Consider the following 18120-nt stretch of genomic DNA (forward strand, 5'->3'; position numbering starts at 1 on the left):
GGTGATATCTGATGGATGACACAGTGACAGAGAGGCTACTCAATTAAAAATAAACCACAACAGAACAAATCCCTCAGAGAGCACAAAATTAGCACATAAGTGACTTTATTTTCCACAACACTTGATATAGAAAAAAAACAACACAATTACATATCTTTATCTGGGACAGAGTACATGCAGGTTTTTCCATTTTAATAAGAAATGTTCATGATTCAAAAGTTTATTTTAAAACATGTTAAAAAAGTAATCTTTAAAAGGTCCCAGATTAATACATTTTCAGTTTCCTTTACAAAAGACTACAGCCTAGGAATTAAAAATGCTTCATGTTATTTTTTTTTGCAAAGAAACAAAGTTAAAAGGTGGAATTAACACATAATCATCACTAATACTGAGCCTTGACTGTTTATATGAAATGTACCGACTTTAAAATTCTTTAGTGAGAGGTGTCAGTCAGGACAATGTCCAGATGTGATAAGTTAACTGCAGCGTAATTTGACATTTCTTGTGTAAAGGATGACTTTAATTAAAGCAGTAAACGTAAATTAGGCACTGTAACAAAATCTAAATTAAACAATATATTTGAAGAATATAGTGAATCTTTAAATTTTTTAAATTATAAAAAAAACCCAGAGACAAATATGAACAAAAAACAATTTGTCCTAAGAGTCATTCCTTGGTCATTGTTCTGGTGTCACAGGTGGGCAATTAAGTTTTTAAACTTCAAGCGAGGGGAAATGGACCGAGAGGTAATCGTACTGTGAATTGTCGTCTCTGGGATCCCATAAAGTTATTAGACTTTTTCCACAGCTGGGACATGATTGTGTTCTGCGTGTCCCTAGTGGATATCTGTTGTACTATTGATCCCTGTGAACAAGTAGGACATGACAACAAAGACGAACTAAATGTTTTAAGTTACATACAACATATGTACATCTTAAGAGGGTGCCATCTATTCCTTCTATGAAATATTAATTTGAGGTACTTGACAATCAGGTTGAAGCAGCAATAAATGGCTGCCTCCTCATGTGATTAAATATGTGTTCATAGTCCAGTACCAGTTCCAGTGTATATGGTTTTAGTCTTAAATATTATGTTATAATGACCAGACTGAGGGGGTCAAACCTGAAGGCTGAACCTTGGTATACGGTGCACTTGATGATCACTTTGGCGATTGGCTTCAAGATGTCTTCTGGTATTATTTTCTGTATGCTGAGTTCTTTTATGAAGGCTAAACAGGCCTTGTTGATCATATTATCTCATTATCACATTAAGATGTTTTTGTCTTGATCTCATCAACTACACCTTCTTAATGAAGAAGGCCATGAGGACCGTCTTGATGAAGACCCTTGGTGTCTTGTTGACCTTACTGTCAAGCCTATGAGGATCCATGTTTGCAGCATTGAAGTTCAATAATGGTATCAAATGAAGATGCAGCCATTTGTTTGCACCCACAGTACTCCATTATGCTTTAATACTTAGAAGACTGGAGACGTTTTTGTTGTACCACTCAAAGAGCTGGTCTCTATGGGATCATAACCTGGTGCCATCTCCTTGTGGAGGTGCTTCTTCAATTGTTTGGCTAAACGTTGCCACCTGAAAAAAAGCAGTCATCACTGACAGTTTACAATCTCCAAAATGTGGTGCTTGTGGGTGATTAAAGCAAGTGCTTTTTTGAGCTTTATAGGTGATTCAGAGATCACACGTTCACTTCTCTTACCTTTCCTGAGTGTCATTGTACTTGTTCAGTCTGTCTGCCTCCTCCCTCTTCTCCTCCATCCATCGTTGCAAGAGTTCTTCTTTCTCTTTCCAAGCTTGTGCTGCTGCTTCTTTTAGTTCTTTCTGCTCCACATGCAGAGCTGCCAGCTCTTTGCATTGACACTCTATGGTGAACTCATATTCGGAAAGGGTCGCCTTCAGGGTTTTACTCCCTTTAGCCAGAGTAAGTGCCTCTTGGCGGTGACGGGAAACACTGAAACACACGAGAAATTTAATGATTTATCGTAATTTTGATCACCTTCTGGTGTTACTTCAAACTACTTCATACATTCATCCACCACACACCTTATAGAGTTTGGATTTTAGGTCACAAGTCACTGCTATCTAATAGGTAGATACTGTAAACTGTGACCCAACAACACATAGGCCTACAAGCTAATATTTATTTGTGATTCAGGATTATACTCAGTTTTGTTATGAGAGTTCACTCTGATGGTTACCGTGACTGCCAGTATTGCAGTTCAGCCTCTTTCAAATACAGGACAGTGGTCAAGTCGGAGACAGTCTGAGACAGCTGTGGAGACAAACAGTAGAGGATGGATTGATTGAGGATTGCACTAGATCAAAGGTCACTCTTGCACACATACACACCACTATGTCCTAATTAACACAGCAAGAATATTTTGACAAGAGATACAGTGTTGTTTGAGGTTAAATATTTGTGCTACTGTGTAAACTCTTGTATTGTTTTTTATAACCTGCAATCTCTCCTACAGTATGGTGGGAGGCTGATACAAGTTATTTTGTGTCTATTACTGAATTTCTCACCTTTTCTGCCAGATGTTCACTTTCTCTTAGCTGGAGTTGAAGGAGGCTTGTGTTTTTCCCAGCTTCAACTCCACCTCGCTCTAAACTGAAGTAAAAGGCAGTGTATAGTTTTATGATGCAAAAACCAAGCATTGAACACAGCTTTAAATGTGAAGTGAAATTCTGCTTTTCTGACCTCTTAGTCTGGACATCTTCTAAAATTTGTTTGCGAATTTCAAAACGCTCTTCCAACTGAGACACTGAAAGAAAACAGATTTGTCAGATGCCCTTGGGGTTAGTCAGAGGAGATGCATCATCGTTGCAAAACAGAAAACATTAATCTTACAGCTTGTGAAGACGCCAGCGTATGGGACTTTCTCTCTTTGGTCTCTGTTTTGCAGTTGACCGCGCACGTGATTCTTCCAGCTTCCCATTTTAATACGCACAAATTGTCCCAGCTTCACGGTTCCCAAAAAGTTGATCCTATGTTTTCCAAACACTGTCTTGTTTTTTTTTTGTTTGTTTGTTTTCCTTTGGCGTGGTCGAAGACGGGAGTTGATTGTTAAGGCGTATCAGCAGGAATTAACTGACCGCAGCAAAGTTTCACAGCTCCTCCCTATTCAGTCAGTCAGCTGCCTGGCATTCCCCTGCAGGAACCCTCCCCTCATATATAATATAATATCATTTAATATAATACAATATACACGGTAGAGAGTAATTTAGTTGCCTATATTTAGTCAAGTAATTAGGTACTTTTAGTATTCTTTTATTTCTTTTTAGTATTCACTTTTTTGACGAAGTTGATTTGACAGATTAAAATTTCACATGCTGGACATATGGTCACTCATAAACTATTATGATTGTTATATCCAAACAATATCCCGTATAGTAGTTATGCTTAGTTAAAATTAATTTCACTTTAACTTCATTAACTTAACTTTAACTGAGCTGCTACAATCTGTTGCAAAAGGCTGCTTACAAAGTATGAGTATGTATGAGTAATCCTCTCCAATAATCCAACAATGCATCCAGTAATATATGACACTCTCACAATGAATTTTACTATCTTATGAGTAATTTTATTTAGGATAATTTAAGCACTTTTTACTGCTAATTCTTATAAATAAAATTAGTATTAATGCAGTCTTTTTACTTGGAGGTATTACTAGTTTGATTTTTAAAAAATATCTGAATATAATATAATATAATATAATATAATATAATATAATATAATATAATATAATATAATATAATATAATATAATATAATATATGTGGTGGGGAGTAGTTAAGTACATGCTCATGTACTGTACTAAAGTACAATTAGGTACTTTTACTTTATTTGAGTATTCACTTTTCCACAAAATTGATTTGTCGCATAGAAATTTCTTATACAAGACATTTGGTCATCTCATGAATTATTATCAGTTGTTAGATTAAACAACTCAAACAATAGCCCATATATAGTAGCTAAAATTAAGTTAAGTTAAGTTAAATTAAATTTAACTAAATGAACTATTTTAACTTAACTGAACTGCTACAGTATTAAAATGCTGCTTACAAAGTTATGAGTAATCCACTGCAATAAAACATCCAGTACTATATAACACTATTTTATGAGTACTTTTACTTTGGATACTCTGAATTCTTACACATCTGTTCTTTAGTTTTAGTTTACTTGCAACAGAGTATTCTTTTTTCACTCATTGTCGTTCATCATATCATATCATATAATACCACATAAAATAATATCCTATAATCCAAATGAAATAGCTGAGTTTAACTAAGCACAAACAAAACATATATCAATAGGTATTAGTCACTGAAGGAAAAAGGTTTACCAAGCCCCAGAACAGAATATAAATGGCACAAAACATTGATATTTTGATGCCATTAGGCTTCAAAATACATTAATAGGTAACATATTAAACTGAACAATTTAAACTATAGTGGACACAAAACAGTTGATACAAACATCTCAGAAAAAACTACACACACAGAACAGCAGAATGTGCTCAACTTTTCTAGAAAAAAGGACGTGTCTAGATGGTAACCCTAGATTCGCTGAGATCTCGCGAGATATACACGTGTTGTGCCATCGTTGTACGCGTTATACAAAACAATTATGTTTTATGATGTGACAACGCCGTGGTGAAGGTCTAGTTAGGTTTAGACACAAAAAACACTTGGTGAGGGTTAGGGAAAGATCATGATTTGGGTTACAATGATCACTCTCGCGAGATCTTTCGCTAATCTAGGGTTACCATCAAGACACAACCTAGAAAAAAGGACCTGTCAGCTCTGAAAGTACTTCCGGTTCATAATTTTTTTTTCTCAGTAAATCGCTTTAGCTGAAATATTTTTTGTAACTTTTGCCAATATTCTATGATATAATGATATATGTGTGTTTGTAAAGGCTGTCGTATACATTTTTTCTAAAATGTGGAATTATTTCGAGCGCCTAAATAAGAAAGAAGACGAGCTTTGGACGTTGTTTTACCCTGACAACAGGAAGTTGTTGTTGGCTCACTGCTCGCACTAACGTGTGCCCTGACAACAACAGACAGGCTGACTGCTGATCAGGCTTATTTAATTAAACATGTAAGGACTACATGTTATTAAGACTGACAAAGTAACGGCAGCCGCTCATGTGAGTGTCGTTCAACTTTAACCGATAACCATGTTGTGTAACTACACTTTTTTGTGTGAAGGAGCTAGCGTGCTAAGCTAGCAAACTAGAGACACTTCTAACTTTATCGGCATAAATTGACGTATCTCGCTCGCTAACTTGGTGTATATATTGCCAGGTTGTCTAGTCGTTAAGAGGTCACCCATGTCTGCTGGATTGTAACAGTCGTGTGTCCAGTATGAGCGCATCAGCTGCGGACAGAGAGCCTGGGATCCCCTTGGATAATGCAAAGGAGGAAATCAGTGAGCCCATCTGCACAGGAGAGAGCAGCAAGCATGTAAGTAGACAGAAGATGGATTGATGGATGGACTTTATTGATCCCAAATTGGGAAATTCTTGTGTTACAGCAGCAGGTTATCCAGACGTTGCACGGGAACTTTCAATATACATATCAACACTAGAAGAGAGAAATGTATATCTATAGGAAAAGAAACACAACATACACTATAAATATAAACATAGGACAACATACTACATACATTAGACAAGTGTGCAAAGTTGTGGAAGTTTTAGACATGCAATGAGGTAGAGTAGGAGTATAAAGATGTGCAAATTCACCATGAGCAAAGTTATTGAAAGAGCAAAACAGTGGAATTTGGTTGAGACAGAAACTACAAAGCTGTTAAACAGAGGTGAGGTGTTGTGGAGAGTAATTGCTTTGGGCAGGAAAGATTTCCTGTATCTGTCCTTGTGACAGTGAAGCTGAACTAGGCTGTTACAGAAAGTGCTCCACTGTCTGTCCAGTAGGCGGTGGAGAGGGTGGTCAATATTATCCATAATAGATAACAGTTTGTTCAGCGTCCTCCTGTCCACCACAACTTTAGAGGTGTCTGGTTTGCAGCCAATTATGGAGCCGGCCTTCTTACTCAGTTTGTCTGTTGGTGTCACCATCTCCAATACTGCTCCCCCAGCAGACTACAGTGAAGTACAGTGCATTGGCAACAACAGAGTGGTGGAAGATTTCCAACATCTTGTTGCACGCATTAAAGGATCTCAGCTTCCTCAGGAAATGGAGTCTGCTCATCCCCTTCCTATATACGGCCTCGATGTTGGTCTTCCAGTTCAGTCTGCTCTCAATGTGGACACCCAGGTACTTGTAGTCCTCCACCTGGTCACCATCCTCTCCCAGAGTACACAGGGGTTGTATAGACGTCCTCTTCCTTCTGAAGTCGATCACCATCTCCCTGGTCTCTGTCATGTTCAGGAGCAGAGGGTTTCATCCAGACCATTCCACAAAATCGTCTACCGGTGCTCTGTACTCCTCCTTCCGCCCGTCACTTATACACCCAACCATTACAGAGTTGTCAGAGAAGTTCTGCAAGTGGCATGACCTGGAGTTGTATTGAAAGTCTGAGGTCTACAAAGTGAAAAGGAAGGGAGACAGTGCAGTCCCCTATGGAGCATCTGTACAGAGACAGAGCACTGCCTGGTCAGACAAACCCCAAACTGCAGTCTGCCTGTCAGGTTGTCGGTGATCCAGGAGATGGTGGACATGTCTACCTTCATCTCTTGCAGCTTCTCTCTCAGTAGCAGTGGCTGGATGGTGTTGAATGCACTGGAGAAATCAAAGAATGTGATTCTCACAGTGCAACCAGTTCCATCCAGGTGTGAATGAGCTTGCTGCAGCAGGCAGATGATGGCATCATCCACTCTCATATGAGGTTGGTAGGCAAACTGCAGAGGGTTCAGCGATGATTTCATCTGTGGTCTAAAGTGGGCCAAGACCAGCCTCTCACCTTCACCCGCCTTCATCACATGAGATGTGAGGGCAACTGGTCGATAGTCGCTGAAGCCAGATGGTGTTGTCTTCTTGGAAACAGGAACCAGGCAGGATGTCCTCCACAGCACTGGTATCTTCTCCTGGTAAAGGCTCAGGTTGAAGAGGTGTCGCAGAATAGCAGATAGCTAGCTGGCGCAGGTCCTCAGAACCCTGGGGCTGATACCGTCAGGGCCCGCAGCCTTGCCTCTCTGGAGTCTCTCCAGCTGTCTCCTAACCTGGCCAGGTTTGGGACCAAGGAGCTCATCAAGGAGGATTAAGGGGGGAAGGGTGAAAGCATTGTGGGCATTGTGGAGGTCTGGGTGTGCGGTGGTTTCGTGGAGGAGACAGCTGAGGGCTGTGAACTTAAGTCTTTTTAATGTCAAAGTCCCTCTTTTTGTAACTATGTTTCCACCACAGCTCAACAGGGAAACACTGTCAGAGGAAACACAGGGGGAATTTTATGCTAAAAAGACTGTAAATGTGGCAGATATCCACTTGATATGACTCAGACTGCTCAATGCTGAAGCCTCATATAAGCTCCAGATAAACTTTTAAAGAGGACATTGTAGAAAGGGAGCTTTCCATTTCTTTTTTGATTATGAAGCAGGTCTAGGTGCTATATAAATAGCCTACTGTACTGCGAAAGTATCAAAATGCTCAGTCCACTGAGAAATGCACACAGCCCATATTCAGAAACTGTGCCTTTAAACAAGCTGTTTGGACTTCTGTAACGTTGTGATGTTTCAACTATACTCTCAGTGTTTCCCCCACCATTGCTTATGGGACTCCCCGCCCCTCCTGAAAGAAACAAAATATGTTTATTTATGGTATTTACCTCATTTATGTGCCCTCGTTTCTTTTCAGCTCAGTGTGAGAGTCTACTGCGTTTTGCTGTTATTTATGGTCTCACTAGTTTCTCTACTCTGCTCTCTGTGTTTCACCGACCGTTACCTGTGGCTGGCTCGGGCGTGCGTCACATCAAATAGACCATGAAAATGAAAATATTAAACTGGGAAAGGGGCATAGTATGACCTCTTTAAATGCATTTTTGTGGATTTTGGCCTCCATCACTTACATTGAAAACACATTTCAAGCGGATCTTTTAATAGCCAGTATGAACAGGAGGAATAATAACAGTAGAAAAACCTCTTTCAGTGTCCACATGGGTACCTGACTGTTGTTTTAAGACAGACTTGAAAAATTGGAAACCTATACTTTAAATATGACCCTCAATCAATACTTCCTGGTTATACTCACTAATTTGGCACTTTGTTTTGTTATTTTGTAGGACTCGGCCTTATGTTCAGGCAACAGTGAAATAAAGAGCCGTGCTGTGGTCAAATACTCTGCCGCCCCACCTCCAACCAGCTATGCTTTGCTGCAGGAGAAGACAGACCTGAAGCTGCCTCCTGCCAACTGGCTGAGAGAAAACCCCCAGCTGGGCAGTGCTGGCACCACAGTGTTAGGGTCCAGCAGCAAAAGCAAGCCTTTTTCCAGGTACAACAAAGTTTGTAAATTACTGTTACAGCTACTGGTTCATATAGCTCTCGTGAAACTGTCAGCAAAATATGTTGATCTCTGTAGGGAAGTTCAGTTTTTTAGTTCTTTAGCCACCCTTCCTGACCCATGGTGGTGGGCCCAAATTCAAAACATAATGGTCTAAAAGTATCCTTCACATATTGTATAAATTTGATGACATCTAGTATGATATGTATTACCAAAATATAATCTGCAAAACCATATTTACCAATAATACCAACCAGTGATTGTAATTGAAAGACTGTTGGTCGGGATAAAAAAAGACATATGAAAACATCACCTTGGGCTAACTGTTGATATGAACCTGTGGAGTAGTGTTTAAAATTATTTAAACCTGAAGGCATTGTGCTCTCGGCTCTGCTTAATTGCTGGAAACCTGTCGGGCAGATGGCCTCTGTTGTTGGTTGGAAGAGAATTAATAAAGACTGATTAGTACTTAACTGGTGTAACCGTGTTAGAAACAGTGTGTAATGTCAAACCACAGGCATCCTGCCTGTTTCATTGATATTACAGAACTACATGTGTCACAGAATTATGTATAATACAGTAACATATGTACATATAAGATGCATTTATATTGGAGTTTTCAGCAGGTACATCACAGATACTGATTCATCAGCAGAAGTCATTTCTTTGCCAGTGAATATTAGTAAACCAGTTTGACCCTAATCCATGTCATAAAATCAAATACTCTTCAGTGATTAAGTGCCTTTTCTTCTTTTTTAGTTTTGGGATGGCCTATGACTTCATTGATTGCATTGGGGATGATGTTGACGTGGTATCAGACTCAGAGGTTTGTGCATCCGTCGCAAGGCAAACATTTCAACAATCTTTGTTTCTGAAACATGCACAACATTACCACTGTATTCTGTCCCATTCAGAACATCAAGAAGCTTTTGAAAATTCCTTACAGCAAGTCCCATGTCAGTATGGCCGTTCACCGCGTGGGTCGGACACTGCTTTTAGATGAGCTGGACATTCAGGAGCTCTTCATGAGATCCTCTCAGGTACAACAGGATTTTTTTGAGATTTTTTCAAACCAAGGACAGTTCTAGATATTCCTTTATGAGGGAACTGTGCTATGATTCAAGTATGAGGTATAATTGGGTGTATGCTTTCCGCTGTGTGTGTGTTATAGACGGGAGATTGGACTTGGCTAAAAGAGTTTTACCAGCGGCTCATAGATCAGAAGTGGCAGAGGAAAAAGAAGAGTAAAGAGCACTGGTATCAGAAAGCAATTCTGTCAAAGTTCCTCTACTACAGGTGAGTTCTTGGTAGCACTCAAATGATCAAAAACACGTTAACTTCATTTTAAGGTGTTTTTCAGTCTTATTCCATTACAACTTCTGTGTTTCCCGCAGTATAAATGGTGATGGGGCTGCAGAGCCTGTACCAGACGACCTAAACGAAGGAGAGAAGGAGAATGAGGCAGAGGAGTTCAGCTCTTCATGGCCCACCGCCTTCACCAGCACACCCTCCGACACAGAAGAGTCAGCTGCTACTAAACAGGTAGCTTAGCTATTAGACAGGACAGGCACACCTGAGAAGGAATTAAGAGGGAATTGTTGCTTTTGTCTCGGCTAGGAATGAATCATTTGTGTCATATTCTCAGCTTTTTTTAAATTAAAACACTGATCTTTGTGCAGGATGTGCAGGAAAGTGTTTCTGTGGACAGTCAGTTTGCTTTGGGCCAGGTGACATCTGTACCCAAAGAGCAAAACCTCCCAACACTCTTCAACGAAGGAGAGAACAGTCAGGTAACATAAACTTTTACCCTGACAAAATGGCCTACAGTTGGTAGCTTATGTCTAATGTATATTTAAATACACTGATATACTTTGATGTCACTTTTGTTGACAGGGTTTAAGAAACGACTTTGTGCGAAACATCATGTGGACATTTGAGGATATCCACATGTTGGTTGGGTCCAACATGCCTATTTTCGGAGGTGGTCGCTATCCTGCCGTCAGTCTTAGACTCAGGTTGGAATTTTAAACCATTTTCTCCCATCCAGGGTCTGACATTAACACCCACTAAGTGGAAAATGATGCTGTTGCAATGGCTTGGGCAGATAAGTTTTTATTTTAGTTTATCTGACCTCAGGAGGTGGACGGGACAGTTCATTTCGAATTCCGAATTCCACATTGGTTCCACTACATTATTCTTGTTTAATCTAACGTGGAGTTCCCTGGTTTTCTTTCTTTCTTTGTGTGTTTTTCAGGGACAACAATAAACCAATCAACATCCTGACAGGTATCGACTACTGGCTCGACAATCTGATGTGCAATGTTCCAGAACTTGTCATGTGCTTTCACGTCAATGGCATTGTTCAGGTAAATTACTGTTTGCTTTTGGCCAGTATTGCATTAAGAATCATGCTCTATTAAATGGTTGCCTATAAATCTTCTTCATAAACTCATTTTCATCCTTAGTGTGTTCAACATGTAGTGATTTCCTTCATTGCAGAAATACGAGATGATAAAAACAGAGGACATTCCTCATCTGGAGAACTCCACTTTCTCCACAAGGGTGGTGAAAGATATCGCACAAAACATCCTTTCCTTCCTCAAGTCCAACTGCACCAAAGAGGGTCACACCTACTGGCTTTTTAAAGGTGGGAGATGAGTGAGCATGAATTCTTAAAAGTCTCAGACTTCTTAACTTACATTAGCGCCATGTTCGTCATCAAGTCTTCTCATGTTTGTTTGTTTTTTCTTGAATCCTCAGCTAGTGGAAGTGACTTTGTGAAGCTTTATGATCTCACCACTCTGTGTGAGGAGGCTGAAGAAGAGAAATGTCAGAATCCTTTCACACTTCCTGTGGCTGTGCTACTTTATAAGTAGGTATCTGGGAGACAGATGCAGAGGACAGGAGTTAAAGGATTTCTGTAGTTGGGAAAACTGTGGGAAAGGCATTAAAGTTTATTCCAAGGCTGAAATAAATTTAGAAAAATGTCTTCATATCCAAAAAAGATTTGGACATGTCATTGAAATTTTATTTAATATTTTAGAATATGTATTTTTTTTATTTGCTTACAATATTGGTTGTCAGTTTAAGTAAAAATAGTAGAAGGCCTTAAGAGTCAAATTAACTATTTAAACATAATTATGTTTTTGAATTAAATAATTATAAAAATAATGAAATGTTAAGAGATTCAGTTGGCCTTTTTCAGCTCTGCCTTTTTTGTATAAAATATAGTTTGTAAATGAGTTATGGTCAAATCAGACATAATTAGCAATAAAAATGGTGAAAAATTGTAATAACTTCCTGTCCATTTTCTGTTTTGTGATGCAGAGTGGCCAGCAACTTGATGCTGAAGGCGAGGCAAAACAGAAAGCACTATGGCACGATCAGAACTCTGCTCTTAAACTGTGTCAAACTTCTGGATCAGGAGAGGCATCCTCAGGTAAGCAGAAACTGCAAAATTTCAGCCGCATTTCAATGTCACACAGTTAGATAGAGATGGGAAAGACTTGGAAAGAGAGGAAGAGATGTGCCTTTCAGAGATGTGGACTGGATTCAAACCCACACACACCCTGAAATTTAAAGGACGACCTACCAGAATTCTTCATTGGTAGTGATTCAGTACATCAAGGACCCAATTAGTCATCATAGGTCCTGTTAGTTCAGTCTTTGATGTTCACATTGTGCTCAGGCTAAATGTTTGCAAATGTTTCCATATAGGAGTAGTATTTATATCCTATATTCAGACAGCGGGGGGATCTGAGAATGCCATAGTTTAGATTTGATTGAATCTGACTCCGGTCCTGATCTCCTCCGTCTCCTGTCTGTTCAGATCATCGCCTCGGCCGCTTACATGCTGTCAGAGCTGTTCCAGCTCGATGAACCTCTGGAAGAAGATGGAGGGGAGTCGCTCCGGGCCGGTGGCTCAGAGGACAGCTACAGCGACGAAGACAGGGAGGAAGAGGAGGAGGAGGAGGAGCTGACAGAGGACAGCGATGATAACGGTTCCTACAGTAACTGCTCTACCCCACAGGATGACAGTAAAGCTGTGGCTGTGATCCGCTCCGTAGGGGAGCTGTCTGTCCCTGAGAAGTACAAATCCACTCACCTGATCAGAGTGAGTGACTCTGTAAATGTTTTTCCTGCCTTCTCGTCTAGACAGACGGAAGGGGAAAGAGTGGAGTATACAGATAAATATGTTGCGTGTAAACATAAAAAGAAAATCTTCCCTTTTTTCGTCCCTGCAGCCAAGTTGTGCTTTCCCCATTTCTCAAGACAAGGAGGAAAGATGCAGACACGTACTGAGCTACGTACTAAAGGCGAGTGTCTGCATGATATTTATGTTTTGTGTACATATAATGCTAATAATGCGATGTCTTCCGATAAATTTGTCATATAAAGTATTAATAAATGGCTGTAATAAACTGCACAGGGGCTGAAGGCGGTGGATGGCAGCATTAAGAAGGAGAGTGATCTCCCAGCTGCAGATCCTAACACACCCATTCCTCTTAAATATGAGGACAGAAATGAAGTCGGCGGCTGCGCCGCTGAGAAAGGCATCTCTCTTCTCCTTGAACGAGGTCAGTCCTCCTTTTATACTGTAGGATGTTTGATATATTGTAATATTGTGCAGTAAAACATGATGTTTTTCATATCAAATACACAAATTGGTGCCCGGATGACTTCGCTATCAGGTCATTCCTCATCTTATTTACAAACTCTCATTTGTCTTTCTCAGTTGGGCCTTTGCAGGCAGATCAGAAGCACCCGACACGCTCAGGGATGATACCCGGCTCGTGGCAGCACCGTATGAAGCTGCAGCTCTTCCTCAAGGCCTCCAAGGCCTACTTCGTCCTGTCTGATGCAGCCACGAACTTGCTGAAGTACGGCCGAGCCTTACGCTACATCAAGTTATCTCTGCAGTGCTACGGTAAGGTTATTTACTTCTGCAATACACCAGAAATATTTGGAAATGTAGTTATAGTTGTTGTTTTTCAGTATTTTCATGATTCATTTGTGTAACTGTGGTTGACATTTGGCTTTATTGTTGTGGGAATTTTTAGTTGTTCCACAAGCCTAAATTTTCATAGTGTTTTATCAGAGTCAGAATCTGTTTACTAGCCAAGCATGTAAACATACAAAGAACATCTTGGCATTTGCGCCGACAAACACAATGTAGAAGAATAAATGGCTGTGAATAAACTGTTATTTATTCATGAATCAAATCAGAATTTATCAGAATGGAACAAACTGTGATTTTATAAAAACATCAAATTGCACCTGAAACTGTTTCAAAACTTCTATTAAACACCAACCTTTGGCCACTTAAATATTCATTTGAAATGAATGCATAATCAAAAAATCCTAATTCATACTGCTACTAAACCGTTACATCAACATTTTTGTGGTGCAATATAATACCTGAACATTTTGTTTCTTCCTTTGTTTTCTCAGATGCCTATTGTTCAGTCAGCGGCACACTGCACCCGCAGGTGTTGCTGTTTCATAGCCAGTGCCTGTCTTTGTGTGGGGACATCCAGCTGATGTTGGCCCAGAATGCCAACAACAGAGCAGCTTACCTAGAGGAATACAGCTACCAAACCAAAGAGGACCAAGAGATCCTGCATAGCCTGCATAGAGAGAGCAGCTGCCAGGGTCAGTCACTGAGGAGAGACGATGCAGTCATACAAATCTTTGAATATATACTGGCTGACTCTCTTGCCTAATGTATTGAAATTAAGGGTTTTGGTAAACACTTAAAGGCCTGATCCATACTTGGTGTATAGTGCTGTTTTATCCATTTAAGTTTCTCCTATAATGTCTTGTATAATTTGAGGTTGTTATGTTCAATTGTTGATCACTTCTGTCCTTTTAATCTCTCTAGCCTTCAACATGGCAACAGACCTGGCTATGGACCCGGAGTACCAGCTGTTTGTTAGCTGTAAGTGCTATGAGGCGGTGTATGAACTGCTAGTCTCTGAAGCTTTGAAAGATGATTCCTCAGATCAGCTGGCTCAGGTGCTCAAAAGGCTGGGAAACATCCGCAACGAGATGGGAGTCTTTTATATGAACCAAGCTGCAGCCATGCAGACTGAGAAAGAGGGTATGTTGAATAAATGGACAGTAGTTTGAACAGTGTGGTGGTACAGAATATAGTTCAATATAGTTATTTTCTTTAACTTATAGATGCAGCCCTCTGAATATGTGCAATCTAACAGATTTATGCACTTTATATAATTCGATTTCTGTGCACCTGGATCAGACAAAATAATAAAAAGAGACTTAATAAAATTGTATTACTCCATTTTGCTTATATAATTGTTTTACCTGCCTTTCTGTCTTTGTTACTGCTTCCAACTGGCGTTCTCCCTCTACCCCTCTAGTGAAGAAATCAGTGTCCATAGCAGAGCAGGAGATGTGGAAAAAGAGTTTTGCCTTCTTTGAGAAAGGCATGAAGGACTTTGAAGCCATCAGGGACAACACAAACACAGCGTTGCTGCTGTGTAACACTGGCAGGCTGATGAGAATCTGTGCTCAGGCTCACTGCGCCGTCTCTGCCGACCAGAGCAGAGGGGAGTTTTCGCCTGAAGAAGCGCTCTACTATAATAAGGTGCAACTTCACACTGGATCAATGCCAAATTATTTGTTTCTTTTGCAGTCTTAATGATCTCTACCTTTTTTATCCTAAATCAAGACCCTTCCCTATCATGCTCTTATTTAATACATTGTTTTACCCCAGGCCATAGACTACTACCTGCGGGCGATGAAGTCACTGGCAGGCAGAGAGAACCACCCAGCAGTGTGGGACAGTGTAAACTGGGAGTTGTCCACTACCTATTTCACCCTGGCTACACTTCTGCAGGACTACGCCCCGCTGTCCAGGAAGGCCCAGGAGCAGGTTGGATTGAACACTTTTGTTTCACATAAAGCTGACCAAATATTCTAAAATTAAGTTTTTACCCATTTTGATAATCTTTGGATTTATTTCCCAGTGACTGGCATTTTTTCATGCCGTGTAGCAACCTTCATATCCTGAAAAAGTCCACATATTGAGAAAATCTGAAGATCACCGATGATATGCATACTTCATCCAAAATGCAATCATGGTGAATACATATGGGTGCACTATCAGTAGCGCCAGACATCAGCCATCTCCCTGTGTGTTTTTCCCCAGATTGAACGGGAGGTGACTGAGGCTATGATGAAATCCCTGAAGTACTGTGATCTGCAGACGGAATCAGCTCGCCAGCCCCTCTACCAGTACAGAGCCGCCACCATCCACCACCGCCTGGCCTCTATGTACCACAGCTGCTTTCGCAACCAGGTGTGGAAACATGTAAAACTACACAATGATTAAAAGAAAATCAATATCTTTATTCTGGATATCTGTTTGTTTTTGGTGTTAATAAATCAGAAACGTCTTAGCTCACCCTTTAGTCATTGACTTTTTTGTTTGTGTCAAAAGACAAATGTGTTTACTTTCTGTGAGGGAAAAAGAACAAGGAACAGTGGTGATTGGATGTCTGTATTTCATGCTTCAGTGCTACAATATACACTGAAGGATGTCTGTGTTTCTGGCTCTAATTGTGTGACAGGTGGGGGATGAACACTTGAGGAAGCAGCATCGGAGCCTGGCAGAGCTTCACTACAGCAAGGCTGTTTGTTTATTCCTCAGCCTCAAAGATGCACCCTGCGAGCTGCTCCGCACGCTGCTGGAGAGGGTGGCCTTTGCTGAGTTTACCATGGCTGGTGAGTAGCCATTCAATGTGACGAATGATGTCAGTAAATGTTGGTTTTGTCAGAACAGAGGGATTGAATTGGAGAACATTTCCATCCACAGCCTCTAGTAATGTTTCATTCTGTGTTGCCACAGGTCAGAGCAGCAACGCCGCTAAGCTGAAGAGCCTGACTGGAGCTCTAGAGGTCATGACGGAGACTCGCTTTGCTTTCCAACTCATTCATAAAGAGCTGCTGGAGGAGCAGATGGAGGTACATTTCAGAGTAGCAGTCAGGACATGTTCTCCCATGCTTACTCAGCTTTACAAAGCTTTGTTTCGTTACCTTTTCTTGATCACACACCATAACCTCCACCATCTCTTCCTTTCACCTAATGATCTGTAGCTGAGTGAAACGGACCTCACTGAATCTGAAGGGTCTCCTGATGTGGCCACTTGTCCCAACTCAGGACTGAACCTCCAGGAGGTGATGAAGTTAATTGGCGTGTTTGAGCCAAGTTTCTCCTTCCTGCTGCTGCAGCTGATCAAGCTGATGACGACCATGAAACGTAAACCAAGGTGAGCAAGATTCTAAATCCCTTATGGTGCATATGCATCTAAAATCCTTTAAACTTTCACAACTCACCAACTCATCTGTTTTCATTATAGCAATAAGGATGAGGAGCTGCTGAAAACCTATAAGAACGTGTACTCCAAGCTGCTGCGTGCCGATAAAAACGCACTACTCCTCAGCCGCGTCGAGCTCTACGTGGAGCTTCTGCAGCAGCTGACGCCACAAGCTGGAGGTGACAACACCGGTACGCCATCATGACATAAACATAAACAAGGAAGACCCTCAAGACTTTGACTCTGCTTTCTTCACCTCCAAACCCATCCTGAGGAAGACTTGGAATACTTGACCTAACCGTCTTCTCAAAAAAAATACTCCAAAAGAAAACAAATATTTATAGACACCATTATTAACATGCTCAGGCAACACTGTCCAACTCTGAATGACAGCTTCAAAGCTAATTTCACCTCCTGCGCCTTTAAAACGAATTCATCTTTTTTCTAACATTTGCATCACAGGTTTTGAATTGTACATTTTTGTGAAAAGAGTTGTAAATTCAGAAGATATTCTTTAATTTTCTTATCGCTTAAGCAGTGTTTGGTCATGTTTAGAGCTCCTACATGTAGGATTTGTTGACGACTATACCAAACATCACCTGGATTGTCTCATGTCTTACAAACAAAAACCTATGCCATAAGAAAAACTTCAGACGCTATAATAACATATAACTTCTACAAACAGGAGTTTAAAAGGAGAGAAATCATTTAGTCTGTCTAGATGATTTAATTTTAATATAATTGGTGTTTTTGATATTCAGTAATACCAATAATGCTGTGAATAAAATGGATTGAAGTGCGATTGAAGGCTGACAAGTTGACATAAGCTCAAACACGTCATTTGCTTTTCAAAAACAACTGTGTGCAATAGTTTGGCAACATTCAATGCAAACTCCGAGGCTAGTTTGTGCACATTTCTGTGTGTAAATGTGAGTTTGTATCAGCATGGTTTGCTGTGACATGAAAATAAAGTTTTTCTAAATTTTACGCACTAAATTTATTTCTACAGCGGTTTTTTTTAAATGTAGTGTGACCTTCTTTTCTTTTCTAAGGTGATTTTGGATTAGGATGGCTTGATAGATACTTGGCAAAAAGATGCAAAAGCAGCAGAAGAGCTCAGTTCGAGAACAGTAACCAGACATTTTTACAGTCATGTTGGGCATTTTACTGCTGTTAAGGTGGACATTTTTAACGTCACATCAGCCATTTTACTGCTGTTAAACCGGACATTTTTACCATCACTTCAGGCATTTTACTGCTGTTAAAGTGGACGGTTTTACCATCATGTCGGGACATTTTAACCGG

General features: G+C 40.3%; 2 protein-coding genes across 4 annotated transcripts; one reads left to right on the plus strand and one right to left on the minus strand.

Moving 5' to 3' along the window:
• Window positions 1-88: 88 nt before the first annotated feature.
• On the minus strand, window positions 89-3165 carry si:ch1073-143l10.2 (uncharacterized protein LOC565165 homolog). Its single transcript, XM_042433662.1, has 7 exons — window positions 2870-3165; window positions 2720-2783; window positions 2545-2629; window positions 2217-2290; window positions 1718-1969; window positions 1505-1593; window positions 89-864 (listed from the first exon to the last, which is right to left on the minus strand). Exons 1-7 carry the CDS (start codon window positions 2955-2957, stop codon window positions 836-838), a joined length of 681 nt encoding a protein of 226 aa, XP_042289596.1. The 5' UTR covers window positions 2958-3165; the 3' UTR covers window positions 89-835.
• A 1665-nt stretch (window positions 3166-4830) lies between these two features.
• On the plus strand, window positions 4831-17802 carry edrf1 (erythroid differentiation regulatory factor 1). Of its 3 annotated transcripts, none has more exons than XM_042434259.1 (26): window positions 4831-5172; window positions 5330-5488; window positions 8259-8467; window positions 9236-9302; window positions 9391-9516; window positions 9648-9772; window positions 9871-10018; window positions 10156-10266; window positions 10370-10491; window positions 10731-10842; window positions 10976-11123; window positions 11237-11348; window positions 11804-11915; window positions 12306-12590; window positions 12721-12792; window positions 12906-13053; window positions 13212-13403; window positions 13928-14128; window positions 14358-14576; window positions 14857-15083; window positions 15213-15371; window positions 15648-15797; window positions 16069-16222; window positions 16347-16462; window positions 16595-16767; window positions 16858-17802. In XM_042434259.1, exons 2-26 carry the CDS (start codon window positions 5390-5392, stop codon window positions 17018-17020), a joined length of 3750 nt encoding a protein of 1249 aa, XP_042290193.1. In that variant the 5' UTR covers window positions 4831-5172; window positions 5330-5389; the 3' UTR covers window positions 17021-17802. The 3 variants fall into 3 exon arrangements, with proteins under 3 accessions (XP_042290193.1, XP_042290195.1, XP_042290194.1); XM_042434261.1 differs by having other exon boundaries at window positions 4831-5123; XM_042434260.1 differs by lacking the exon at window positions 4831-5172 and having other exon boundaries at window positions 5179-5488.
• Window positions 17803-18120: the final 318 nt, after the last annotated feature.

Source organism: Thunnus maccoyii, chromosome 14 (assembly GCF_910596095.1).
Source record: "Thunnus maccoyii chromosome 14, fThuMac1.1, whole genome shotgun sequence".
Taxonomy (NCBI): Eukaryota; Metazoa; Chordata; class Actinopteri; order Scombriformes; family Scombridae; genus Thunnus; species Thunnus maccoyii.